Source organism: Takifugu flavidus, chromosome 20 (assembly GCF_003711565.1).
Source record: "Takifugu flavidus isolate HTHZ2018 chromosome 20, ASM371156v2, whole genome shotgun sequence".
Taxonomy (NCBI): Eukaryota; Metazoa; Chordata; class Actinopteri; order Tetraodontiformes; family Tetraodontidae; genus Takifugu; species Takifugu flavidus.
The window spans coordinates 5,498,258-5,525,698 of record NC_079539.1 but is presented as its reverse complement, the minus strand read 5'-3'; the positions used below and the strand labels follow the sequence as shown (position 1 = coordinate 5,525,698).

The window sequence follows — 27,441 nt, the reverse complement described above, 5'->3', positions numbered from 1 at the left end:
CATTTTAATTTCTCCCCGACTTCTTAAACCCTTCACAGGCGACGTACAGCAGATTAGCATCACATAAGACAGGGACACCAGTCAAATTATTTTATTTATACCGCGTTGAAGGTCGAAGGTCAACACAAACCGCCCAGCATGCACAGCCGATATTATAATGTACACATTTAATTAATTATTCACAAAGTGGTGAGTAGTTGTGTTTTATTTTTGACGTTTGAAAGAGCCTTTTCAGGAGTTTCGGGCTGTTTTGTATCTTTTGTAACAATTCTGACGCACGGAGTTTCACATGAAGCCAGACTTGTGTGGTCTGTTTAACAGACCCGGTCTTGTTTCTGCAGCGTTCTGCTGGGCGAGGCGGACGCACTTCGCCACAGCCACTCCCGTAAAGGCGGCGTATCTGCAAAGGTCAAAATAGACACAGGTTCAAAGGTCAATTAATATAAAAAGAAAAGGGATAATTCATTTCCTGTGTCCACGACGTGGACCTCCAAGCAGAATAAGATCGTCTCCAAAGACAATGGCTGTGGGACATACCAAGAATGTGATGTCATGTGCTAGAAACAACTGTGTGTGTGTGTATTGATTTATACTAGCAGGTCTGTCCACTGGGAGAAATATAATCATCCAGCTCTTTATACCAAACGCTATAAAACTACTTGACAGAAATATTGGGAAAATGCCTGCGGGGGTTCTCCCTTGTCCACATTTGACTCTCATTTTTCTTTCTTGAGTTCCTCCTAGTGACACCACCACAACTCCCCCACCTGCACCAGTGACATCAGTGGGAGAACTGGCTCTGCCCATGCGCGGAAGCATAGCCGGCATTTCGTGGAAAAGCCCTGCCTTGGATTGAAGGACGGGCGGAACAAATTATGACCATTAGCGCCGCTCAACGGCTCCAGGTGGTTCCTCCGGCGAGGGCAGAGGTTCCCAGCGAGTCGGCGACCGTGCTGAAACCGACACACCGGGGCCGTGTTGACAGAGTCAAAGGGTGGAGACCTTGCGTTGGCCCCTGCCGGGAGGTGAAGCTCCAGGACCTGTCAGCAGCTCAGAAGGCAGGAGGAGGCTGCAGGGAGCGCCACTGGCCGTGCACATGTGTCGGATGCTTGATGTGCCCTGAATTCATCACACGGATGATGAATTAAAAAGTACCTAATGTTGCTGTTCCACAGGTCCCCATCTGGTCTTCATTACTGTTGGTTTTCTTGTTTCTGATCCCTCTGTGCATATTTGTTAAAGACAGATAAAAGAGAAGCAGGAACCTTCAGGGGTGGGGGGGGGGGGCACTGATATGACGTTTCCAGTTGTTTCTCCTTGTTCTGGTTAATGTAGGGGTTGGAAACAGTCAAAGGCTGTTCTCATCAAAGAGGAACCAGTAGAGATGGCTCTGCTTTCTCTCACGCTGAGCTGACACTGATTTTACTTTTTTTCCCCCCCCTCCCATTAAGGTCGTCCCGAGGTTTTGCTAAGTCATGCTGGGAGACTTTGAGACAGAAACACCACAGTCATGCAGCATATGACCAAGGACAGGTTCTCTCTCCTAGACTGTATGGAATTTGACTGGATTTTATTGCAAAGGTTCTCCACAGAATAACTAGTTTTCCAGGCAATCAAATCGACTCTATTACAGATACACTCAGACACACTTTTAATGGTTTATCACCAATATAAAAGGAGGCTAACCAAAATAACCATTCTGCAGGCAACAAACCTCCCATGAGACTCCAGGTCTGACTTGGATGGAAACAAATTACGACTAATTCTCCCACGATTAGGTGTAAGCTACCATTCCTGATGCAGAGCAGCTTCATGGGTGAACAAACTGGGGTCTGAACACTTTTGACATGGCTCCCAGTGCTCTCTAAATGGACTCTTTGGGTGCTTTATTCAGTTAGCTTGTAGCTTTGACAGATGTTAGCATCATTTGGCGGGCCTCTCTCCATATGACAAAACAACACTACAATGATATTCTCCTTTTGACTTCTGGAATTCATCAGATGATGAAAAGACCTTTTAATGATAACCTACGGAAGACAAATGCTTCTTTCCCATGTATGGGTTGACCTATCAACAGATGTGCCATACTGTAGATCGTGAATTATGGTGTGTAACTTCCATATATAGAAATCTAATGCAGGAACAGAGGATACCCTGCATAGCATGTGTTTACTGTGAGCTGTCATCGACACTTTACACTCCATCCTGCTGTATACATTCCAGATTCCTCAGATGCTCGCCAGTGAAAGGAGACAACAATCCTCCGCTAGTAGCCTCATAATGGCTCAATCATTGACTCCATCCGCAGATAAATATTGTCCCTCGGTCCGTACGCGGCGAGTTCATCTCCTTCACTTAGGGGCAATTTACTGTCCACAGTTTGTCTGCACCACCCCCCCCCCCCCCAACCCCCCCCCCCCCCCCCCCACCCCCCGCTTCCCCCCAGCTTCATAAAGCCACTGAGAAGCACTTTAGAGGAGCTGGAATGACTGGACAATATAAACGGATTCCAGAGTTTTCCGCGCAAAGGAAACATTTGTGAAATCGAATGAAGGTGCGTTTGACTCATTCGGTATCTTACGTCCCTAATGCGCTCTTCCTGTCTGCATGTATACAGACATTTCTAACTTGCCAGAGGAGAAAAACACATTAGGATAGACCCTCCTGGCTAATAGAGGACTACAACTCAGAGGTGGGGGGGGCGAGGGTCGGAAACTGTGCAGATGTGAGGAATGAAAACATGGAGTAGCTCTACTCTGCGCTCTATTGTCAGTGTTATTAGAAAACCCGACTAAAAGATCCATAAAAGGATGAGGAAGGGGTGAGCCGGGCGGGGAGGGGTCCTCTAGTGGGAAAAGACATGGAAGCTAATGAGGGCCTTCCTGAGTCTTGCTGGAGGCAGGATGGACTCCTGTAAACCGTCTTATTCTCTGGACGCTCCCGAGATCCCGCCTGATACCGATGCTTCTCTTTATCTAAGCGTGCGCTGTTATTGTTGGCCTTCGACCAGTCATTCGTGTTTGTGACGTAAGATGAGAACGTGTGCGTGTGATGTTCAGCTACAGGAAGACAACAGTCGCAGGGCTCAGTCATCCTAAAGTACACGAGAATGCTCACATGCTCCATTCAAGCAGTTAGCAGAGTAGTATACAGCCTTGTAGAGGGCGGGGCCTAAATGACATAAGCATAGACTGATCCTGGCGCTCATCCCTGTCATTATTTTGTTACAGGCTCGTCTAGGACTGCAGGCTGCGCGTGTGCACCTGCGATCATGCTTACATTACAGCAGCACCCGTATGATGCAGAAAGGTATTAAAATTCTCATTTACATTCACCCAAAAAACACAGCGTATGGGAAGAATTCACTGTGATGTGATAAAGCCAAATCCCAGCACAACCAAACCTGAAGCAAAACTTTTGGAGTTCTATCTATCTATCTATCTATCTATCTATCTATCTATCTATCTATCTATCTATCTATCTATCTATCTATCTATCTATCTATCTATCTGTCTGTCTGTCTGTCTGTCTGTCTGTCTGTCTGTCTGTCTGTCTGTCTGTCTGTCTGTCTGTCTGTCTGTCTGTCTGTCTGTCTGTGACTGAACTGTAATGATTATGGCATAAATCGGAAGCCTAACTCACGGAACCTACAATGGTCAGTGAAATCCTCACATTGCTCCTCCTCCTCCTCCTCCTCCTCCTCCTCCTCCTCTCTCTCCGTCTCTCCACTCCGCCGCGCTCGTCACAGTAGTAATGGGCCGGACCTCATCCAGAGGGCTCAGCTCCTAACGGGACCTCGGACAGTGAAACCGCGCACGCTGCAGCTCAGGAGATGTGCCTCAACAGCTGAGCGTCCGTTTAGCCAACTTTACGCCTCTTAGTGTCCGCTGCAAACCGAGCGGGGAAGTGAGGGAAAGTGGTGGAATAACCGAGGCTGCGTCTGTTCGGTGCGCCAGGATGCAGAGAGCGAGGCGACACTTCGCGACGGCAACATCTGCGGTTGTTGGTAAGTGACGCCACAGATTCGGGTGTTCATTTATCTTTCTCACCTGAACCAATGGTGCGCGTCAGGATGAGAGAGCGTTTCTGCAGGTCTCCGCGTCTTTTGCGCACACACCAGACGGGAGTCCGCGCAGCCTGCGGCTATAAAGCATCCACCCGCGTTCTTGCGCGCCCATTAAACGATGGTGGCACCGGCGTCGCCGTGAAATGCCCTGAAATACTTTCCGTCCCCACTGACCACATGTTACTTCTTCTTTTCTGCTTTCCTTATTGCGAGGCGCAGACGCTGACACTGTTGCGCGCTCCAGTGTTCGCGCACAAGTGTTCAAACTTGATCATCCATTTCTGCGCACACTGTCACGGACTTTGGTCGGGACGTGTTTGTAAATACATGCGTCACGCTGTGCGTCATGTCCCTGTTAGGTCAGGCTTTATTAATGTTCGACATAATAACATTGATTTCCTTAATATTTACCGGACTTCCGGGTCACATCCAACGTGAGGGATGATGAGCAGACAAGGCATACCTTCCTAACCCTACTAATTCCTGCTCCTAACATGTGACATGGCTTGTGATGTTCATTACAGAATTAAGTTTGAAAAAAGGTGGCGTGTGTTTATACGTGTGTGTGTGTGCCAGGTTTAACATCGTGCTGCCTCTTCCTCCAGCTCCTTTAATCAGATTGCCTCTGGTCATTAAGTAATCATCTTGGCTCCATCTATGGAAGCTGACTCTATGAATGGGAGCTGCCATCCTCCAGCGAGCGTGTCACATCCTGCTCGTCCACGCCATACTGTGGAAGCTTGACCTCAGCTGTGTTAGATGGAGGGGGGTCTGAGATCCAGGGGGAGCCGCCTCCGCCTGCCTCAGAGGCCCACATGTGTTCGCTGTAGTGGCAGCATTTAATCTGGGTGAATTCCGAACAGAGACGGAGCTGCAGGTGGTTTGAGTTTGGCGCTGCATCTGGTTTCCATCAGGACGTGTCAGAGCCGAGTGGCCCTGCCGGACTGGGCGATGTGAGCGGGACGGACACGGGAAACGAAGGATCACGCAATCAAGATTTAGTTTGCTTTCAATTCATCACATAGTCTGGGAGAACCGTATGGAAGAACCATCACAGGTCCTCAGAGCCCAACAGAAAGACCTTATAAGAAGCCAGAAATGATTTAGACCAGCAGTTTTCACATCCTCTTGCTCTACCCGCAGAGGTTAATCTTCTCTAACTTTACCTACTGCTGACCTGATCTGGTATGTAAATGTGTATGTAAATAGAGCAGACAGACAACAGAACTGATGAGATCTTTAAAGTAACAGCCGTGGGACCTTTATCCTCTCGCTGGTGTATCCAGTTTCCCTCGATGGCTGCTTTGACAGACAGCCAGAAGAATGTCTATCGGAGCTCTGCAGAGATAGAAAGAAAGGATAGAGGCTCAAAACCAACCTGGTTTTGTGATTTTACGACTAAAATAGCACATTTACGCTGCATTATATTGAGCAACAGTTGTCTAAGGCTACATCTTGAGTGGTCTTCACATGACAAATAGCATCAGTAGATGGAAATTCAGCCAGACAAGAAGGAAACAGATCCCAGCAGTAGCAGGTCAAAAAATAACCCATTTTGAAATAACATCAGTTTTCATTTGGAATACTGAGGCTGGAGTCGTCAGTGAGCACAGATGACCAAGGGCTAATTGGTCTCAGGTGAAAGGCAACGGTTTACTGGCGGTGGGAGAGAAAATGTGATTAAATCCCTCATTTCATTGCAGCGAGCCAAAACATTAACCTCTCGAAGAAACGCTGTTGTTCACAGACACAAAAGTGTTTTCTCAGCTGAAGCTTGTGGACGATGGTACCTTTAGCCTAAAAAAAGAGAAAAAACCCTCCACCACAGCAAGATGTGTTTTCTGCAAGCACGCTTGTCCCCTGGCGTCAGGTCCACATCCAAAGTGGTTGAGGTGTGATTTTTGTCGTTTGCTGCCTACCAACCAGCACTTTCCTCAAACTTTTCTCCTAAACTATCTTCAATGACCAATAATACTGCATGGGGCATGAACCACGCACGCCTAAACACCTCCCTGCTGCTCCTCTGTGGTGCTGAATGCATCATTAGCGGAGCCGAATCACATGCCTCTCATTCAACCAACGACTTGAAAATAGCTTGTGGGGCAGGAAGTAGTGATGTGTGAACAAAGGTGAAGAAGATTTTATGTGCTCCGTGTACATTTCACTAAAAAAGGTTCCAATCAACGGATTGAACAGGAAACCACAAATGCCACCCACATGACACCTCTGATGTCTCTAAAGCTGCATGTGGCAACTGTGAAGGCAACAGTTGCAGACTGAGCGTCCCGATGCCTTTATTCCTGTCAGGGTTGCAGTGAACCCATAAAAGTTTGGGCTTTCTGCGACATTTTTCTTTTCTTTTCTGTCCTAAGGCTTAAAGACATAAGCTTTTACCATTGTGAACTAAGATGTAGAGAAGAATGCAACAAAAGGCTCCAGCTGGAGAACCTGTGTGAGTGTTGGAGGTGCAGAATATGGTCTGCATTGTTACAGCATGTAGAAAGTTAAAAAAGGAAACCCTAATAAATGTTATGTCATTCAGCATTAGCTACAATCAGCGACAGTATATGTCCCATAATCCTACATGGTTGCATTAAAACCACTGGGGAAAAGCTCTGCAGATCTCTGCTGATCGTCCTAAACCAGTTCTGTGACTGTGAGTTAAGGACTTTGCCCAGCGGCCTCTGGGATATGATGCCGTGACCCCCCCCCCCACCGATCAGCTGATCTACAGAATATGGATGGTCTGCGAATGCGATTCATCTCGCGTTAATCGCGTTAGCGTGCGAAAGCTAACGCTGGCGAATGCGTCTGAAGGCGTTCTTTGTTTATAAATGTAAGCAGCCGTCATGACGATAACGGCATGAAATAACATCATTTGAAAACTGAATCTTCCTGTAAGTGCCCCCACAGCTCCAAAGTAAACACTTGAGCAGCACGATAACGAGATAAGTGCAGAAAAACCCCCGACAACGTGCACACGCTTCGACCTGAACCCGATAGCTCAAACCAACAAGACACCCACGGAGACGTGACATCACACGCCATCTCAGCTTTCGCGGGGTCTTAACCTTCAAGGAAGGTCGAGCCCCCCCCCACACACACACACACACTCGAACACACACAGGACACATGAAAGGATTTGCCATAGTCCATCATCCATCATCAGTTCCTGCAGTTTCAGGACCATCTTCAAGAACTCCCATGGATCCTTGCTGCAGCTGTCTCAGGGACTCAGTGGCAACAACCTTGGAGAATGTGGTCTTTTTAAAGCTGCAGGCTGCATGAAAAACTCTCTCTAGACGTCTTTATATGCTGTAGTTGCTTTTTGTGGTTTGATCAGGCAGTCTTGTGAGTTATATTTGACCTGGAGGTCCTCGCTCAGACCTTGTGACTACGAAACCTTCAGCGGTCGCCCGCTGCAGAATCCAGGCCAGACAGCAGCCGCGTGCGGAACCTTTTCGCGTGATCAGATGCTTACCTCTTCACACTCTAACGTCTGCAGATAATTTGCTTGGAGGTATTTTCTGGTCATGTGACCTCTGGCACCGCTTGGATGCAGCTCTGGTGCAAAGATGAGGGAGGAGAGGGGAGGGCAGACAGAGGGGAGGCTGGGGCTGGTGTTTTGCAGAGGTAAGATTGCATTATCTCCAGCGTGGGCAAAAATGTGTCTGGTCAAAGACAGCAGACTGGAAGGAACTTAGTCATCGCTGATGTGCACATAGTTTTAGTTTATCAGCAACAAAAAAAGCTAGAATTTAAAACTGGATATAATGTAACCATATAAGAGAAGTACAGGAAGATGTGAGTGGTCTTCCTTTAATGGAGGTTGTTCAACTCTCTGTATATTTATATATATAGTAGTGATACAAGGTTACATAATATAGATGATGCTTTCTGATCAAAGCCCCTCAGCTTTTGGATGACAAGTTAATGTGAAATCCAGAACAATGCCCCCCCTTGGTGAAGGGACGGTTAGATTATGGTTTAAAAATGGCTTAAAGTCGTGCACCTGTTCAACTTCCTCTGAGTGTCGTCATCACGCTCTGGAGAGCGCAGCCACAGTCAAGCTTCGCGCTTTATTCTTTCATTTTTGGGCGTAGTCTGATATTAAGCAGTTTAAAAAAAAAAAAAAAAACAGGATTTAGATTTGTCTCCAGTCATTTCCTTGTTTTTCCCAGCGTCTTCCGACCGCGACCCCCTGACCTCCGGCCAGAAAAAACAAACGAGGAACGCACACATACACACACGCACGCACACTAACTCTCTCAACCAGCTGAGCCGATTCTGAGCACCGGTGTTTCTGCTTGTGGTTGTTTGTGTCCCTGCGAGGGCCCGATTGCCCCCCTGCTCTCCTCCATGGCTCCACCATCCATCAAACTGGCACCGAGCTCGGAGAACTGGAGCTGTGGAGCAACAAGCCCACATGATCCCCTCTGAAAGATCAGCGCTCTTGGTCTAATCGCTTCACAGGCCGACGATCAAACTTGGGGCTAGTTCAGGGCGTTTGGGTCAATCCGGACCGGCCCGGTTCTGCATTAGTGAGCGCCTTGATCAACAGATGTGAGCAGCGTTCATTACTGGAACCGCGTTTGTGCTCCCAGATCCCTCCCAATTGTGAAACAGAGAGCAGCTCCAGAGAGGAAACACTGAGTTAACATGTTAGCTAACATGATAAATGAACGTCAGCCCCTGACACGGTAGCTTGTGAGCGCCTGCAGCTCGGCCGGTGTTTCCCTTTACGGTTCCAGCAGCCTTGAAAAAACACGACTGGATCTGAACACATCTGTGTTTGACGGCGAGGGAGTGTCTGCGGCCCCCGCCGAGGCCATACCTTCCTGTTTTTATCATCCCCGATGCATTTTTCCTCCTTGAAAATAAGATTTTGGTCAACAATCAAGTGAAGTTAAAGGCCAAGTAAGCACGCCGGAGCGTGAGTACAGTAGAAGTAAAGTGAAAACCAGCAGCTCACTCTGAGTTCTTCATAAGATTCTTGGGTTTTTTTCAAGATGTGTGTTTAGTCCGACATTTGGCATACGGAGCAGCTAACATTTAGATTAAGCTTCTAATCGTGCACACAGACACTCATTCAAGCATGGTTTTAAAGGGCTTAAGGAACACGTCGGTGTTTCGCTACTCACACACACACGCACACACACACACACACACACACACACACACACACACACACACACAGTGTCAGTCTTTTAGCCCTGATATGTCATCTTCTGGCATCTGCCACCTTGCTGTCAGCATTTTTTCCACATTTGTGCCTGGTTTGGGAGGTAACAAGAGCGACGGGTTGGCGCACGCTGAAGGTTACCGGGGGTCAGGTGTGCAATAGGCGGGGCAGCTCCAACTGGAACGATGACCAAATAAGTCGATCGAAGCGGTTTTCCTTTCCCATTTTCAACATTAAAGGCTATTTAAAGCTGCCGTGGTGCTCCCTCTGTTGGGGTTTGTCCTCTCTGGGGTCTTTTTTCTCCTCTTTTCATTTGCTTTCACCGAGTCTGCAAAGGCGGAAGCTCACGGTCAGTATATTCCCATAGAATGGGGCGTAGCGTGATTATTTTTGCATGTTGCTTATTGAATCTGGAGGAAGGTCATTCCTTGACCCTGGGGTGTGTATATTTTTAGCTCCCCCACGGGTGTCCCAATTATCCCAGAAGTCCCCTCATCCCAGCTGCTCTTTATGGGTTATAAAGCTGATGATCAGCACATTTAACAGGCCCGCGTCTGCTGTGGGGTCACGCTTAGGAGGCTGCCAACCATCCCTGCAGTGTCCACAGTGAGTTTGTGGGAGGATGAAAGTTTGACAGCCGTCGGGGGGGATGATGTCACGGCTCTCAGCTTGCAGGCGTGCAGGTCCTCTGCTCCGCGGAGCACATCTGGAAGTTTGAGAGCGGAATCGGACACCGGCGGGCCGACCCGTCCAGTCGGGGAATGAGAAGATGCATGAGGAGATATGCTGGGATGGCTGATAGAGACCACTAGATGGGAGGAAACGCAGAGAGATTGACGATGCTCTTGAAGGAGGAATGGGGGAATGAACTCATCAGTGGATTTGGGGAGGGGGCACAGTTGTAGGAGATCAGAACAGTAATGGCCCCATTTCAGTTCACTTTACAGTTTTTCACAGATGTTTCGACTCAACCCTGCTTGGTAATAAATGTATAATGGGTCCAGCTTGCATTGGCTATATAAGCTGTGGTGACTGTACCTGACTGATCAGCATTCTGCAACTGTTCGTCCCTGTTTTGGCCTCTACAACTGAGCGTGTACAGTCAGAAAAAGGTGGAAGTTTAGTTTTTAGTGTGCGGTAATCTTCCCACCTAATTCATCTAACTTCCGCTTTCCATAGATAATAACTGTTTTTATCTACATTCAAGACCTCTCGTGTGCTCTTCACACCTCCGCGTTGACTGTCTGCCAACAAACGCGTCGCAGCGGCAAGTACGGCCAGAGGAGAAAAATAAGACAGTCAGGACGTTTCCTGCAGTCGAAAGAGAACAGAGAACAGAACTGGCCAAAGTAAATGGGCAAGAAGATAACGCCGAGAGTGAAGGGTGCTGGGGAGGAAGTGCTGCCAAAAAGGTGAGGAACAAAGCAGGAAATATTTGGAAATATGAGGCTCTCAGTTGTTTCGTGCCTCCGGGCTAACTGAGGTCATGCCAGATTGCGTGGCTTCTCTCCATGTCTGCTGTAAAACACCAACACATGGCGCAGTCCGGTCCCACCCAAAACCCTTTTTTTAAACTTTTATTGGAAGGGTCATACCCCATTCTGTCATAAAAACCTTAACACATTAATTCTGGATGTCCTGCACCAGGTCTTCAGATGACGCCTTTTTTGGTGTTTAGGGCACTTTGCTGAAATCATCTGTCTTGGATTTTGTTCCTCATCTGCAGCCGTTTATGTTTTGTGACTCCGCTGTTGACAAGTGCGGAGGTGCGTTAAGCTTTCAAGCTGTTCATGATATGTTCCAGGTGGGCAGGTGCCCGTCAGGTGTTTTTACCACATCTGAGGAAACTTTGAAGCTCTCCTGTCCTCTTGTCTCAGAGGCTAATGTGTGCTAACTTTCGGTTCAGTTTGGTGTTTGTGTCCAGCCCGTCTTGGCCTCGGTGACAAGGGTTTCATCTGCTGTTGCTGCTGCATTTCAACAGCTTGACTTCTGAATGTTTGACAGAAATGTTGTAAGAGTAACTCAGGTGGTGTCTTGGCCCTTTTCCCTGTTAGCTTAGCTATGAAAACATCTACGTCTGCTCTGCTGCGTCCACTGGAACCCGGTGCGGAGCTTCCAGATAACAGACAGCTTTATATCCAATACCTCAGAGGCTCATGAAGCCATTTCCATCCACAAATGGTTGCGGTTTTCCAGGGCAGATGTCAGCAAAACCACCCAAAATAGCCGGTTGCGTAATTCCCTGGTTTGGATTTAAGCAGAGCGGAATCAGGAGACACCGACCGAGAATGACTGTGTAAACAAAAGACGGGGACCTAGACAGAGGACGCAGGACACGTCATTTAGAGACTGGACCGGCGTTACCCTCAAGTGTGTGCAAGCTCAGCGTCCGATAGACAGAAATGGTCTGACTGGCCAGACGCCATCTTAATTCCATTTAATTAACTGTGCGAGTGTGTGTGGAATGATGTCAGCCGAGACAGGAAATGGAACTTCGATGGAAACGGAGATTTCAGGTCTTTACATCTAAAGACCTTAATCTCTAGACGGATGATAGAATAGATATATGACTCGTGCTTTCTCATGTGTTTCTAGGACCTTTATTTAAGGTTTGTTTTCAACACTGTGGGTCTATTCTGATCAATGTCTGCAGAGACCCGATGGACTCAAGTAAAAGCAAACACATATTTATCTATAGCTTCTGTACTGTAAATACTGTCATTTTTGTCATCTTGGCCTATTATCAGATGCAGTCTAAATTGGATTAAACTGACTCCAAAACAGCATGTGGTCTCCAAACTCCAATTAAAGAACCATTAATGTAATTCAATTCCATGTGAAGTGGGGTACATCGCCGTCAGACCCTCAGGAGGACCGAAATATCCGCACTGACTAAATAATCCAGGCAACACAACATCCAAGAACAAATCTCTTATTTTGTGGTCTCTTTTTTTTAACCCCACTGTTCTCCTCCTCTGCACTCCCTCACGCGTCCCAGAATCGAATATATTATACCGGAGGAATTCCCTGCTTCCTGAGATATAAAGGCTGCCATTGTGGTGGCGGCACAATGAGTCATGGATGGATTTTTTAAGGGCCACTGTGATATACGCTCGTCTGAGGGACAGACGGAGGGACGGCGAGCAGAGAGGAGGCCATTGTCCTGCAGGTCAGGACGGGCACTCCGGTCGCACTGACGGTCAAAATTTCTCCTTCGCACTCCAAATCCGTGTGTGTGTGTGTGTGTGTGTGTGTGTGTGTGTGTGGTGTGTGTGTGTGTGTGTGTGTGTGTGGTTCATACAGTGCAAACCTCAGTTTTGTCTCTTGCCATGACATAATTAAATATTTTTATTTTTTAAATTCTCGACTCTAGAAACATTTGTCGTCTATTGTTTATGATCTGGGTCATGACTGCGGGTCATGACCTCCTGGCCACCTTCAGGGTTCCGAATGACGTCTTTCTTCTTCTCCTCCCACAGCGCTGCTGGCTTGCGTCCTGTCCTTCAACGTGGACCAGAAGAACGGCATGTCCTTCAGCGGCCCACTAGAGGACATGTTCGGGTACACCGTCCAGCAGTTTGAGAACAGCGAGGGGAAATGGTGAGTGTCAAGGCTTCGTCCTCATCGGAGAGGCGGGAATCCAAAACCACGCTTTGGGTGGTCACGGTGAAATATGGTCCAAGCGAAGAAAGGTCAGCAGAATTATAGTGAAATCAAAGATTGCTTTGATCTCAGTGGATGGAACAAACTTTAGAGCAGAATTCTAGTAACTTTGTGAAAACTGGATTAGAATCAAAGCATTTCCCTAAATTCCATCTGCAAAGGAACCAAAACCCCGAAAAGGAACTACTTTCTCCTATAAAATAGCGAAGGAGAAAACAGCAGCTGCAGTAATGAAGATGTTTGTCTTTACGGCTGTAGCTGTTAACTTTAAAACGCCTCCCAGAACGTCCACAAACTGCACCGTAATGAAACCAAGCGTCTCCTCGCTGCAAAGCTCCCTGTAAAATATTACAAGAGCCATTAAGCCTATTTAGCTGTTTACATCCCACCTCTGGTTACCCCCGTTTGGAGTTCGTACTCCTGATTCCTTCCCACATGTGTCGGCATCACTGCTGGCATCGATCTTATCCACCTAATGGGATCAGTTACGCAGATTTCTCCTCACTATTGGTCATAAACAGCTGCTGCTGGAACCTCAAACCCAAGGCTGGAATGACACCAGCGCCGTTTGAGCGTTGCCCAACTGATTCTGGGTGATAAGCACCCGAGAGAATGTGGGCAGAACAGAGCGGAGACATGAAAGACAACATTCCAGGTTGCAAACAATTGCAGTGATGGACAAAGTTTCAGGGAAATGAGGACAAGGAGGTTCCAGGAGACAGAATGTTCGCGTGTGAGAAGATGGAGGGAAAAGATGGCGACGGTGAAGTAATGCAACGGAGAGTTGCCCAAGCTGGCAGGAGAGTGATTACTCACAGATGTTTCCTCCAGATCTCTTTGATTTCAACGTCAGCTTCAGCTGAACATGTGGACGGAGCTGGAACTGGTTCAAAACCGGTTGCTTGAGCATCAACGGCTATGACCTGGATCGCCCTCCTGCCATTGTGTTAGCAAGAACTTGGGTCAAACTCTCCGTGTTGACAGAAACAGCATCACTGTAGGAACAGACCTGATCGTTTCACCGTTAAGGGCAGCAGGTGCTGCTGAGAGCGGCTCTCTCGCCGTGGTCAGGCCGACCCGTGAGGGAGGACGCCTGGCAGGTACCGGGACTTCGACTTGAGCTGGGTCACGTTGTGCTGCTTCTCACAGCTCCTCTCGGCCCGCGCTGCAGATGACCAGGGCCCATTACAGCTGAGGAATGTTAATGAGCCCCGATGTTTGGAGGGAGGCTGATGACCGTCCCTTTTTGGCTTTGGCGTACCGCCGGAGTGACACGGCGTTATGAAAGCCACGCATGCACGTTGACGTGAAACGCAGCCTGGTTTGTGTCCACGTACGTTCGCGCCCGTCTGGAACCAATCAGGAAAATTAGGCTATATTCAACTGTTGGTTTTAGAATTTAATAATGAGGCAACCAGAGATTTAGATGCCAATTATAATAAACTCTCTTTATAACCATAATAATCTATTTAAACACCACTGTGGCGTTTCGGCGCAACAGAAAGGTGCCAGTTTCAACCTGCCAATGTTTCATTCCTGCAGTAACTTTTCACTGGTGCTCATTATCATTTTAAAGCTCCTAAAAGGATGCGTGCTGGTTGGCTGGAAGGCTTTAAAAACGACCAATCACCAGTTTTCTTTGCTTGTTCAGGGTTCTAATTGGATCGCCGCTGTCGGGCCAGCCAGCGAGACGGACAGGAGACGTGTATAAGTGTCCAGTGGGCACAGGGAACAACACGTGTATCAAACTGGAGCTACCAAGTAAGAATACAGTGTGTGTCCGTGTGTGTGTGTGTGTGTGTGTGACTGTGTGATTCTCAGGGAGGAAGTGAGGCCCATCAGAACAGGAAGACAGTAAATAAACAAGGCTTTTAATTCTTCATCCTTCCAATTTGTAAACCAACCCGGGGCTCTCTGCTGTGCATGCCTCCCAGTTATATTTTAAGTCTCCGCTGTCCTTTATTTGCTTCTCTTGGATGAGCCTGACGACCAAAAATCAGGCCTGAGAATCTAACAAACATAAACTGGACACCGGCCGAGCCTGGAAGCCACCGCGAGACCCTGCGACCGGATTTCTGAGTAGCGTCTTCACAATATTCCGTAACTTTGGTAGATTTTTTCCCAGATTACACGATACATCCCATTATCTGGAGTTCACAGTTGACTGAAGATAACGCCCGTATTCTCTCACACCTCCGTGGGTGCATCATGAGGGTGCATGATTGATTTTCCCAGATACATCTGGGAAATAATCGGAGTGTGTTACACACTGGAATTTTGTTGTGGCGGATGGGATCAAAGGGGTTATGATGAGCGTGACTAGCAACGAAGATGAAACACAAAGCCCAGGCTGTTCTCAGGACAGCACCTCGAAGTCAAAAATCCCTGCAAATGAGAATCAGGAATTGTAAAACTTGAGAATTCCCCCATCAGCATTGTCTGGAATTGGTTTTTCAGGATGTGAAAGAACGTTTTCCAAACAGGCTAATTTTAGCCACATGTTGACGTTTCCCCCATGATTGGAATCCTGTCCATCCATTTGCACTCCACAGCTTTTATTAGTGTATAAGTCGTATGGTAAAGTAATGACAAATGCTATATTTAACCACATGTCAGAGGACATTACGGCTTCATGGGGAGCCTGGATGTGAGTGAGGAAGGAGGGTAAATGTCTCTCTTCCTATGGGAAAATACAGGAGAGGAATTTCTCCAGCTGTTCTTGCTCTTCCTCCGCTCTCTCTTTATCTCACACTGCGTATTCCTCCATATTTTCCTTAGAAAACACAACCGTTCCCAACTTACACGAAGTCAAGGAGAACATGACCATGGGAACGACGTTGGTGACCAATCCCAGTGGAGGATTTCTGGTAAGGCGGGGGGAGAAGCTCCTCTTTGTGATGCCGGCCTACACAAGGGCACTACTGTAAATTATCCATATCAAACACAAAAGGAAGACTAAATATAAACCATTTAGGTTCTCCGGACCTCTGAGAACCGTGCGTCGACCCCTCCGTGTTTCCCAGTGAGGCCTCATGTCGCTGGAATGTAACAGGATACTGTCAATCAAGTGTTAAAATGGGAGAGTGCAGCAGTGAGGCGCTGACGCTCTTTAGTTTTATGCTAACGCTTTTACAGTTAGCGCAGTAGAGCTTTTATGCTTTAATGTGGGACAACAGTTTAGCAACAGTTTAGGTTTTGTGCTCCCAGCGTTGCTGCAGAAAAATCTCAGAATTCCGTTAGGAAAGCTTGAGGCTGTCCGAGGAAAGGGGTCTGAGGGATTTATGGATGTTATTACATTTTCCAGCTTTTGTTCCTCATTTCAAATCCCTGCTTCCCTCCATGCTTGATTCTTCAGTATCCTTTTTCCCTTCCCCCTTGAGAACTAGCGTCTTAAGGGATTCACGGTCATTTTTTCAAATGAAATCCCTCTGGAATCCTCTCTCAGTAGTTCTTTCCTCTTTAGCTGTGACCTGGGTCGCCTCTCGTGGAAGACCTCTTGCAGGTGGAAAGCTAACCAGCGGCTACTGCGAGTTAGCATGTTTGTGTATTTCCTGTGTCCACAGGCCTGCGGTCCTCAGTACGCCTACATGTGTGGGAAACAGCAGTACATCTCCGGAGTTTGCGCCAATGTCAGTTCGTCTTTCCAGGTCCTCAACTCAGTGGCCCCGTCTGTGCAAGGTACGCAAGAGTCCGAGCCGTGCGGGACGTACATGCTTTATCTGGGATGAGAGATTATACTCCTGGAATTAAACGCACCCTTCCAAAGCAAACAAGGGAGATTAGAGCATTCTTTTTAATGTAAACCTGTCTGCGACCCCCGGCCCCCTCCAAGCCGTCCCTTCTGCTGCACTGAATGTCTAACTTAGGAGGCTTCTCTTCTTCCTTTCCCAGAGAGGAAAGAACCCGTGTGTGTAAACAGTTTGAAGGCACTTTTCACAGCCTTTTTTCCCTTTTCCAGCCATTTATTTAGCAGAAACAATTATTCAACCGCCCCTAAAATCGTTCATTTTTCCGCAACTGACATGAAATGTATCTCAAGTCCTAAACCCTCCGACTCTTGATTCCTCAGAGTGTGTGAAGGAGCTGGACATCGTCATCGTTCTGGACGGCTCCAACAGCATCTACCCCTGGCCCAGCATCACCAATTTCCTGGAACGTTTCATTCAGAAAATCGACATCGGCCCGAAGCTCTCGCAGGTCAGTTGCACCAACGCGTGACGAAAACCCTGCTGAAAAGAGTCTGAACTCCAACCATGTTGGGAACGGAGCAGAGCTCAACCGCGCGGATGTGTGCAGGGTGAGCTCCGAGTTACGGGCTCAAACATGGAAAAGTGGTCGGGTTATGTAAGATTAGAAAAACATGTGCTGCCAAGTCACATCGTCATATATTTAACGATGTAACGCCCGGCCATGATGGAATTTCCTTCACGCTGCCAGCAGTAAGGATCGATATAAGTTGATTTAAGGAGCAGAACGTTAGAAGCTTGGGGTAAATTTAGCCGCTGCTTCGCTACGTTCTACCTTGAGTGTATTTCTGGCCTCCTGGATCGCTGCTTGGACAAGCGGCTCGTTTTTATTATGGTTATATTGATCTGGCCTGAGGCTGGTGGAGTTATTCCAGGGGGGGGAAGCACTGGAAAGTCCTGTCTTTGTGGAGGCTGGTGGTTGTAAGTCAGATCTTCCATGGCTGCTGAAGCGCTCTGCCCTCCCTATATAGAACATTGTGTCATATCGGCGGCACCAAACCCAACCGCACTCTCAGCAGACCGTCTGGGAGGAGAAGAACGGGGGAAAGGATGGAGAAAAACGTGCCTGTGTGGGTGTGTTTCTAGGTGGGGATCGTGTCCTACGCGGAGACTGTGACTCACAATGTCAACCTGAGCCAGTTTGACAACAGGGACGCTCTGGTGAAGTTTGTGAAGCAGCTTCCGCAGCAGACCGGCTTTAAGACCATGACCTTCAAGGGGATCAATACCACCAGGTGCTCGCCGGAGACACCTTTGCACCCTTCCAATGAGTCTCCAGATTAGTTACAGTGGGGGATCTTCTGCCCTGCAGGCAGGAGGCCTTTATGCCGGAGCGCGGCGCCAGGCAGGGCGTGAAGAAAGTCATGGTGATCGTGACTGACGGAGAGTCACATGACTTCCACAACCTAGATCAGGTCATAGCAGACTGTGAAGATGACGACATCGAGAGATTCGGCATCGCGGTGAGTGCAAACTGCTTCTGCCTTCTATTTCTGGTGGCGTTGCTGATTCAAAGGTTCTTCTTTTCTGGCGTCTTCAGGTTTTGGGCGACTACAATCGGCAGAACAAAAGCGAAGCAGAAATCCAGAAGTTCATCAACGAAATCCAGTCTATCTCCAGTAAACCCACAAAGGACCACTTCTTCAACGTGGCTGACGAGGTGGCCTTGCTGACCATCGTGGATGCTCTGGGAAGCAGGATTTTTGCCCTAGAAGGTGTGACTGCAGCCCCAAGCCACGAGTGCCAAGGCATCTTACGCATCAAACATCCCAAAGAACAGATACGTTTTGAGAGAGATGATAGTTTTTTTGTCTGGGAAAAGGGGAACACGGTTAGCATGGTAGCATGCTCAAAACTCCAACAATGGAGAATGGCTCTCTATTAGGTCAACTTCTATTATCTGTAGAAATGAAATGTTTCATTTCACAGTATTTTTAAAGTTAGTCATGTTCCAAATGCTCAGATTTGGACGCTAAGGCATGCTAAGCTAACAGCCTATTGTTCCTAATAAAACAAATACACTACACTGATATGAGAGATCCTATTTATTGTTGCCAACATAAATAGGGGTGTCACTTTAACACATTGTTTTAAATTCTGCTAATAAAAATAAATTTTCTGCTAATAATTTTTTTTTTTTTTACAGCTACGAGTAGTAACTCCACATCGTCCTTCGAGATGGAGATGTCCCAGACCGGTTTCAGTGCTCATACGTCTAAAGTAAGTCCAAATGAAGTTGTTTATCCCACAGAGACACACAAACACCGAAGAAGGGCAGCGTTTAAAGCTAAAATTCAGTGACCCTCTCTGAGCTGCACTCACCATGTCCTGTTATCTGGGAATCACTGTAGGGCTGCTCAGCATTTAACATGGAAAGAAGCGGCTTTGTGAGCCGGTGTGGATGTTTTGCTCCTTTAATGGAACTGTCCTGACGCAGTCAGTGATTCACCTCTGTTTCCACAGGATTGTCTCTCTCTCTCCTCTGTGTGTTCAGACAGTTTAGTCTGGTTGCACAGCGCTGTGGGAGCCCCACACACACACACACACACCAGGATTTTTAAGGGCTGGATGTTACACTACGCCACAGTGCCGAGCCTTTAGCATCCTACAAATAAAACGTCTGTTTAATGACTTCCAAAATGCTATCAGGCTGGAATGATGAGACACACCTACTGCTTCCTCCTGTCTGTCCCTGATGGGATCATTGGTGCGCACCAGATAAGCAAGAATGTTTGATAAGTGGGCAAATAAGAACAAACTTGTATATATCCGCATTTCTTTTATACTGTAAAAGGAAGTGACAAATTAAATTGGTTCCAGGTCATCCTAGAAAAATAACTTTGTTGTCACTTTAGCTTACCCTGCGCACACACACACACACACACACACACACACACACGATACTTGGATTCATTCATTAGGCATTTCCTGTGTCTGTGTTCAAAATAAACAGTCCCCCCTCCTGCCCTCCCTCACTTACGTTTATCACCACTTCCATCGTTCGTTCTGTCTCCAGAAAGAACATTTGAGTTCTATCTGTTACCTCCCGCAGGAAGGCGTGTTACTGGGAGCTGTGGGGGCGTACGATTGGAACGGCACAGTAGTGATGCACACTCCGAGAGGAACGATCATCCCTGGAAAAGCCCAGTTCTACGACCCGCATGCGGAGGCCGGATACGAGGGCCTGGCTGGGTACACGGGTGAGTTGAGTAGGCTGATCAGATCTGTGCATCAATCACCCCCCCAAGGTGCTTGGAGCAGAGCCAGCAGAGGTGCTGTGAGCTTTTGGAGTGGCTGCTGCTACTGTCACGGAGATGCTGGTGAAATACGTGTTTAACATTGATATTTCAAAAGAAAACATCTGTCACTAACCCAGAAAACAGACAGTTTCTCCACTAAACTCAACAAACCGGGTTTTCCAAGGGCTCCGTTGAAATTTTACAGCTGTTGGGTTCAAATATTTTGATTTCATGAACAAGTGAAATGTGTATTTCATCCAGCATCGATAGCAAAGGCCTCTCTTTCTCCCTCTGTGTCGCATAAATAATTTACACTGGCCTCCTCTCTGGGTCCCGCTGCCTTTTATGGCCCGCGACGCGTCCGCGGCACCGTAGTATCAGCCTCTTCAATCAACACGTCCTCAGAGCGAGCGCTGGCGGGTCGCGTCCTGTAAACTCAGCTGCTGGCATCGAGCCTTCGCAAGATGTCGGGCCCAGATGTGTTTTATATGTTTTATATCGTATGCTGGTGCTCTGAAGCTGAAGCTAGCGTTTGTGCTCTGCAGGCTATGATGTACAGTCCGCGTCCACCCCTGATGGCGTGCTGTACATCACGGGCGCGCCGCGGTACAACCACACCGGCCGGGTCCTTGTCTACCGCCTGAATGAGAAGAACAAGATAGTGGTGTCGCAGATCCTTAAAGGAGAACAGGTGAGTCACCGATGAGTACAGGAAAAAAAAGTGAAGCTAGCTTAGCATTCCTTTAGCAAAGCTTTGACCCCTGTGCAGATCGGCTCCTACTTCGGCAGCGTGCTGCAGACGCTGGATGTCAACGGCGATTCCTTCACAGATCTCCTCCTGGTCGGAGCGCCGATGTTCATGGGCACAGAGAGAGACGAGCAGGGGCAGGTCTACGTCTACAGACTCGAGCAGGTAGAGCTTCTGGCGCGGGTCCGTGTCTGCAGACCGCCACGGGAAACCAACCCACCCTGTTTCCTCTTCTCCATAACCAGAACGGCCAGTTTGAGCACCAGTTCACCTTGAAGCCAGTCAACCAGTCCTGCTGCACTGCCCACTCAGACAGCTGCGGGAATAAAAACGAGCCGTGCGGCGCCCGCTTCGGCACCGCCATCGCGGCGGTGTCGGACCTGAACCTGGACGGGTTTAATGACGTGGCGATCGGCGCGCCTTTTGAGAACGACCACCGTGGGGCCGTGTACATCTATCACGGGGAGAATACGACGTTAAAAATGAAATTTGTGCAGGTGAGATAAAATGCTTCTTCCCTTTCTCCTCGCTGTGTGCGTGGGGATTGGAGGCGCGCTCATTATCTCCCTCATGACGGCCTCACACGTCTAAGCTGACATGCGTGACTGAGTCTCCAGTTCGGTCAGGGGTCAGCTGAGGAGTTAACCCCGGCGGATCTGCTCACGCATCACAGACCCTCAGATACACACGTATAGGCTGAGCTCGACCCGTGATGGGCTCTGATTGGTCCTCTGCTGCCCTTCCAGCGCATCGCCGCGGGTGGAGACGGCAAAAAGATGAAATTCTTCGGTCAGTCCATCCACGGAGTCATGGATCTGAACGGAGACGGGATCACCGATGTTACCATAGGAGGCCTGGGAGGGGCTTCGCTATTCTGGTAACTAGCATGCGCTCACATTCCACCCCGATCATCACTCGTCCACTTGGGCTTTAGACAGCTGAGTATGTCCTGTTGGGCCTGACCGGTCCAAAGACTGGATACCAGTTGGCAGTTCCAGCCCGCAAACATCAGCCCACGCCATGACTTATTTGTCCAAGACTGTTTTTTTCTTATTTTACTGGCGATAGTGCAGCTAAGTTGTGTGAGAACTCCATCTCCCATGAGGCTTAGAGTTGAAAATGCACTTGGCAGTGGGGGTCGGTTCTCCCTGGAATGTTGGCTCGGCGGTTTGTTGTACGATGTGACGGTTTCCCTGTCACCAGGTCGCGGGATGTGGCGATGCTCTACGCCAACATGACCTTCGACCCGGCCAAAATCAACCTGCAGCAGGCCCACAGCGAGTGCAGATCGCGCCGGTCCACGTGCGTGAAAACCAAGGTCTGTTTCAGCTACCGGGTCAAATCGGACCACAAGGCCCCGCAGTTGAGCGCAGGTGAGCCACTCAGCACCGCGCCGCGTCGCCACTGGCTCAGAATTCATTCACCGCCTGTCCCGCAGAAATCCGCCTCGACCTGACGCTGGACGCTTTGCGTGCGAAGGCCAGGGCCACGTTCATCGACCCGGACGATAAAAGCGAGCGCAAGATCAGCAGGAAGTTCAACATCAGCGACAGGGGGACGCACTGCCTGCAGGAAATCTTCATGATGGAGGTGAGTCCCCATCAGCCCGCTGTCACGGCAACCCGATCCTGGCTCTGAGAAGAGTCTTACAAGGACAGACAGCTGAGGTCACTTATCCGAGAGGCCGAGACTTTGTTATTCTCGCCACCGCGCCGGATTTCGCTGATTAGCCGCTTCCAGGGAGAGACAGAGAGGAACGAATCAGTGGGAACAACTGCGTGCGGAGCGTGAATACCTGCTCCCGCCCCAGCGCCACCAGAAGCGTTGCTGGAGTAACTGAATGGCCCCTTTTCACCACAAACCACGGCGCCAATAAAGAACAGCTGCAGCAGGAAGTGGAGCCCAGAAGGCCAAAACGCGCCGTGAACGTCAGGATTAATGTCAAATCTTATGTCTCTGATAGAGGCGCAGCAGCACTTTTAGGGTGGTTCTAGTCGTCCATGCGTTCCCATTTTCTGTTCCATCAGGACCATCCAGACTTCAGAGACCCCCTCCTGGTGTCGCTGGATTTCGGACTGAGCGACGAGGACCGGGGCCCGATCCTGGACGAGAGCCTTCCCAAATCCATCAATAAGACAGTGAGTTCCCACATTCTTCCCTCTCTCCGGGTTGGCAGGATTGTTGTGGAAGCGTTTGGGAGGCAGAAGTGTCCCATCTGCGGCAGCTGACGGCCGTCCTTCACGGGTCGGCCCGGGCCGCCAGCGGGTTTCCCACACTCCCACAGCGCCGCGTCCAGATAACGGAGCTGCTCCAACTATTAAGGCTTGAAACCGGGAACGGGCACGGTTCTGTGAGGAAGTTTGCATTCTTATTGTTATTAAAAGGAAGAGACGGGGGGTGGGGGGGTCATCAAACGGATACTGGCGACATTCTGCTCTGTACGACATTCCTGTCCACTGGGACAGCGCTGAGACTGGGAACCAGTGAGACAGTGACCCTCAGATGCTCTGAGAGGGGAAAGGAAATCAGGGTCATCCGAACGCACCCGTCCAGCCAGCGGGGACAAACAAAAAAACAGCAACTGCAGCCTCTTATTTCAATTTAAATTTTACTTCTCTGTTTGTTTATCTGCTTATTTATTTTGGGAGATTCAGAGGCTGAGAGAAACAGCCGTCTGCACCCAAGTGTGGTTCTATTTGTGGGAACCTAGTCAGAATTGAACTGACGTAATTGGTGCAAATGGAACCGGTTTACCAGCAGCCAGAACGAGAACTGAAACAAGCCTGAAAGAATGCTGAACACTGCAGGCTGGTTTAAGTGACCAAATGTGATGCGCAACATAGAATTAAAGCACATAAACACAAAAGTAGCTTTTGACTAGCTTAGCATCAGAGTAGCGCAGCGCCCTGTCTGTATCCGAGGTAAACGAAGCAGTTAAATAAACAAGTATTTAACATTTAAACTGCTTCTCCCTCCTTTTAGATCCCCTTAGTGGACTGTGGAAACAACGAGAAGTGCATCGCTGACCTCTCTCTCACTGCAGAGGCCAGTGTGAAACGGTGAGTCCAAGAGGACGCTGCTTTTATCACTGAGTTCTGATCCAACTGTAATGTAAATGTTCCATAGATTTACTTGTTTTTTTGTGCTGAGTGACTGAGAACGTGCAGCCTCAGCAGCACTTGTGCAGCGAATCCTGGGTGAACTGCCGAGGAGGCGTTTGAATGATATTCATTTAGAATTTAATTCAGAGTGCTGCAGTCTCGTTTTACACATAGAACATCGATTGAAATGACGTTCGGGAGGCGCGTTTTCACGTCCTTGGAGGATTAACGCAGCAACCACTAAATTCTAGCCATCAGCGCACGCCAGTGCGCGCCTGCACCCTGGTGGTGAGAGGGGCGCATTACAAGGAGGTTGACCTGCAGGTCTTTCGCTTTCAGAATGTTAATCAAGTCCAAAAGCGACAAGATGGACGTGAACATCAACATTAGGAACAGCAAAGACAACGCATACAACACTAAAGTCACCCTCAGCTTCACGCCAAACGTCAACTTCATGAAAGTGGAGGTGAGACGCGCACAACTTTTCTTTCTCTCCGTCACTTTCAGCTGCAGTCTCACGGCCGTGCGTGATTCCTCCCTCTTTTCAGACAGACAACGTCTGCTCCCTGCTCCACACCAAAGTGGAGTGCAATGTCGGATACCCTTTCTTTGGAAGCAATGTAGAGGTCAGTAGGTGCACCTGTTGCTCTCCAGCCTGGCTGCTGCTCCTGGTTAAATATCTGATGCGATCTCTTAATTACAGGAAAGCTTCAAGGTCAAATTTGAGGCCAATCCGAAATACGTCAAGGAATTTATCCAGATCAACGTGACGGCGACAAGGTGTGAGAGGCAGCTGTATATCAAGGGTCTTCACTGTGTTTTGGTCAAACCGTGTTGATTTTTATCCTGCGTTTCCCACAGCGACAGCGAGGAGTTGCCTTCCACCCTGCATGACAACAGCGTGCAGCTCTCCATCCCAGTCACGTATGAGGCTGGAATAATATTCTCAGTGTGAGTATATGGAATCAGTGATCAATGGTGTGATCAATAATCTCTGTTTCAACTGTGTTGTTTTTGTATCTGTAATTCTAATTAGCAACCAACTTTCAAATGCATGAACCTGCGTTTTACTGCCCCCTAGCGGCCGCCCGGCAAAACATCGGTTAAAAACCAGCGTACCAAAGGAAAAATTAAAGTTGCCACACAAACACGTCTTGAAATGGACTTAAAATCATCTTGCAGGTGGCCTGTGGATGAGCATGTTGTTGTGAAAGTAGCTGAACAGTATCCGAGCGCCATCAACGACACGGGGATGATCGGGGAGGAGCTCAACATCAGCTACACGGTAACGTGTGATGATCCGACCCGAGCGCGTAGCTGCGGGTGTTGCTGGTAAACACAGGCGTCTCACGACTCTTTGCTGCTCAGCTGAAGATGGCGGGAGACACGCCGACGCCGGCCACGGACCTGACAGTGACGTATCCCCACCTGTCCCCTCGGGGAAACAACCTGCTGTACCTGACGCACGTGGCGACCAGCCCACAGGTGCCAACACACACACACACACACACCTGCTGCCGTGGGGGTGTAACAGGTACATGAGCCGTCACACGTGCCTCTTCTTTGCTCTCCAGGTGAGGTGCGCGGCGTCGATTTGGCTCAACCGCGACAAGATCAACCCGGGCGTCGTGTTCCCAAACCCCCTGAAGGAGACGCTCAGCGACTTCCTGCTGGTGAGTTCGCCGCGAACGACGTGGCGCCGCGTTCTCCGTTCTCCCTTCAGATGTCATGAAACGTAATTACGCGCAAACGCACAGAACCCCGATAACTGGGTTAGCGCGGCGGGGACAGATGTTTCGGGTTCTGGGACACTAAGCAGAGGTCGCTGTGATTTGCTGCCCAGAGCTGCAAGAACCTGGACTGCGCCTCCTTCAGCTGCTCCCTGCCCGAGGACAGCAGCAGCCAGGTGAACGTCACCTTCAGAGTGTGGAAGCCCACGTTCATCAAGGTGAGCCCGGCTCTGCTCTGTCTCTGTCTGATTGTGGAGAAAGCACGCTGAGGGGGGCCTTTTCTTCCCACAGGGAGAGTTTTCCGGCCTCTACATGGTGGTGAACTCCAGCCTGAGCGTCAGGAAGCCGCAGCTGTTTGAGCTGAGCGGCGGCCACCGGACGGTGAGTCTGGGACGCTTCAGTCACCACGTTTCTGCCCCGAGGCGGAACTTGGCCTCACGCGCGCTTGTGTGTGTTCAACAGGTGACAATCCAGGTGTCCAAGGAGACTCTAGGGGGAATCCCAATTTGGATCATCATCATCAGCATCCTGATCGGAATTCTGATCCTCGCGCTCGTCATCTTTCTTCTCTGGAAGGTAAACCTGCAGGGAATTCTCTTTTTATCATATCGCCATGAATGTGGGCGGAGCCTGCACTGGTGGTCAAACAGGCAGTTAGCATAGCGTAGCATGAAAGAGCTAATCAGAAGGCTATAATGAACATTTCAAACAGTGTAATAGAGCGCAGCCACCATTCCTTTTGATGCCAAACTACTGATGCTAAGCTAGCTGAACGGGGCAGATGTGAGTGGTAAACCTGCTTTCTGTGGCTCCAGATGGGCTTCTTCAAGAGGAAATCCATGGACTATTCCAAGGAGGAAATGAATGACTGAGGAATGCCGCCAGCAGTCCCGGGACTGAGTGCGCAGGTTAAATGCGAGAGCAACGACAGGCAGACTTTACGATTGTCACGGAGGAGGAGGAGGAGGAGAGGAGGAGGAGGAGGAGGAAGAGGAGGATGAGGCGGAGCCCCAAGACCCAGAGACGCCTCAGCTCCACGCCGGCGACGACTGGGAAAACACGATTATCTTCCTGCAGACACTTCCCCAGACTTTGAGCACAGTATCAACTGCAGCTCCAGAGGAGAAACGTCCTTTGGGTTTTTTCCATGAGGACCCACAGACGTCCATCAGCAGCCGTCTCACCTGCCAGACGTTTCACACGTGACCTTTGACCCTGATCTCTAATTTTGCGTTTTGTTTTCCCTTAAAAACACTGTTGGATTTATTTGTTTGTCGTCTTTTGCCGAATCCCGACACCTTTAACATGGTTTCAGACATGCTAACAACACTGAAACCAAAACTGTCTTCCCCGCTCTCACAGCCAAACCTGTGATTGTACTGTAAATAGAGGTAAGTGTACATAATTGTATTTGCTAGAATTCTTGTAATTTAAGAGGATTTTTGTTGCTCAGGTGCTACAAACTACAGTAATGATGACATTTACATTTGGCCATTAAAAAAGAAAAGTGTTTCACCTTTGAAGCGGACGCAGGTGTGTAAATATGTGTAGCTTCTGTTCATCCACTCTGTCTCCATTGCGTTGATTTGATTCTGGATTCCGATTTCTCCTGGGAAATCACATGTTTTCACAGCTGACGTAGCGGCCCAGATGTTGCACAGCTGTGCAAGAAAAAAACCAAAACTGATATTTATATTTTTAGAGGAAAAAGTACCTGAACCCACCTCAGCTGTGCCCCCCCCCCCCCCCCCCCCCCCCACTGCTGACACAAAGCACGTGTTGAACTGTATGTACAGAATGTGTAAATGTTATATTGCGCGGCTATATCAGGTAGGAACACCCCCCCTACACACACACACTGCTGTGAAGTCACTGTAATGCACTGGTATTTCAGTTTATGCGTCCTCTTTGGCACAGAAATAAACCGACTCTTATGTACAGAAAATAAAGACTTTCTACCAAAGAA

At 48.8% G+C, this 27,441-nt stretch overlaps 1 protein-coding gene and 1 long non-coding RNA gene across 2 annotated transcripts; one reads left to right on the top strand and one right to left on the bottom strand.

Moving 5' to 3' along the window:
- Window positions 1-75: 75 nt before the first annotated feature.
- On the bottom strand, window positions 76-4,450 carry LOC130517137 (uncharacterized). The gene is made up of 2 exons (XR_008947642.1): window positions 4,050-4,450; window positions 76-400 (listed from the first exon to the last, which is right to left on the bottom strand). It is a non-coding gene; the product is annotated as an uncharacterized LOC130517137 (long non-coding RNA).
- Window positions 3,736-27,441, top strand: itga1 (integrin, alpha 1). Its single transcript, XM_057018792.1, has 30 exons — window positions 3,736-4,006; window positions 12,728-12,848; window positions 14,563-14,672; window positions 15,690-15,778; window positions 16,475-16,589; window positions 16,981-17,108; window positions 17,744-17,892; window positions 17,970-18,120; window positions 18,198-18,372; window positions 18,804-18,877; window positions 19,710-19,857; window positions 20,442-20,587; window positions 20,666-20,809; window positions 20,890-21,141; window positions 21,391-21,521; window positions 21,848-22,017; window positions 22,083-22,234; window positions 22,672-22,782; window positions 23,627-23,703; window positions 24,085-24,211; window positions 24,294-24,371; window positions 24,449-24,525; window positions 24,607-24,696; window positions 24,928-25,030; window positions 25,114-25,230; window positions 25,320-25,418; window positions 25,589-25,693; window positions 25,767-25,856; window positions 25,938-26,051; window positions 26,291-27,441. Exons 1-30 carry the CDS (start codon window positions 3,958-3,960, stop codon window positions 26,345-26,347), a joined length of 3,549 nt encoding a protein of 1,182 aa, XP_056874772.1. The 5' UTR covers window positions 3,736-3,957; the 3' UTR covers window positions 26,348-27,441.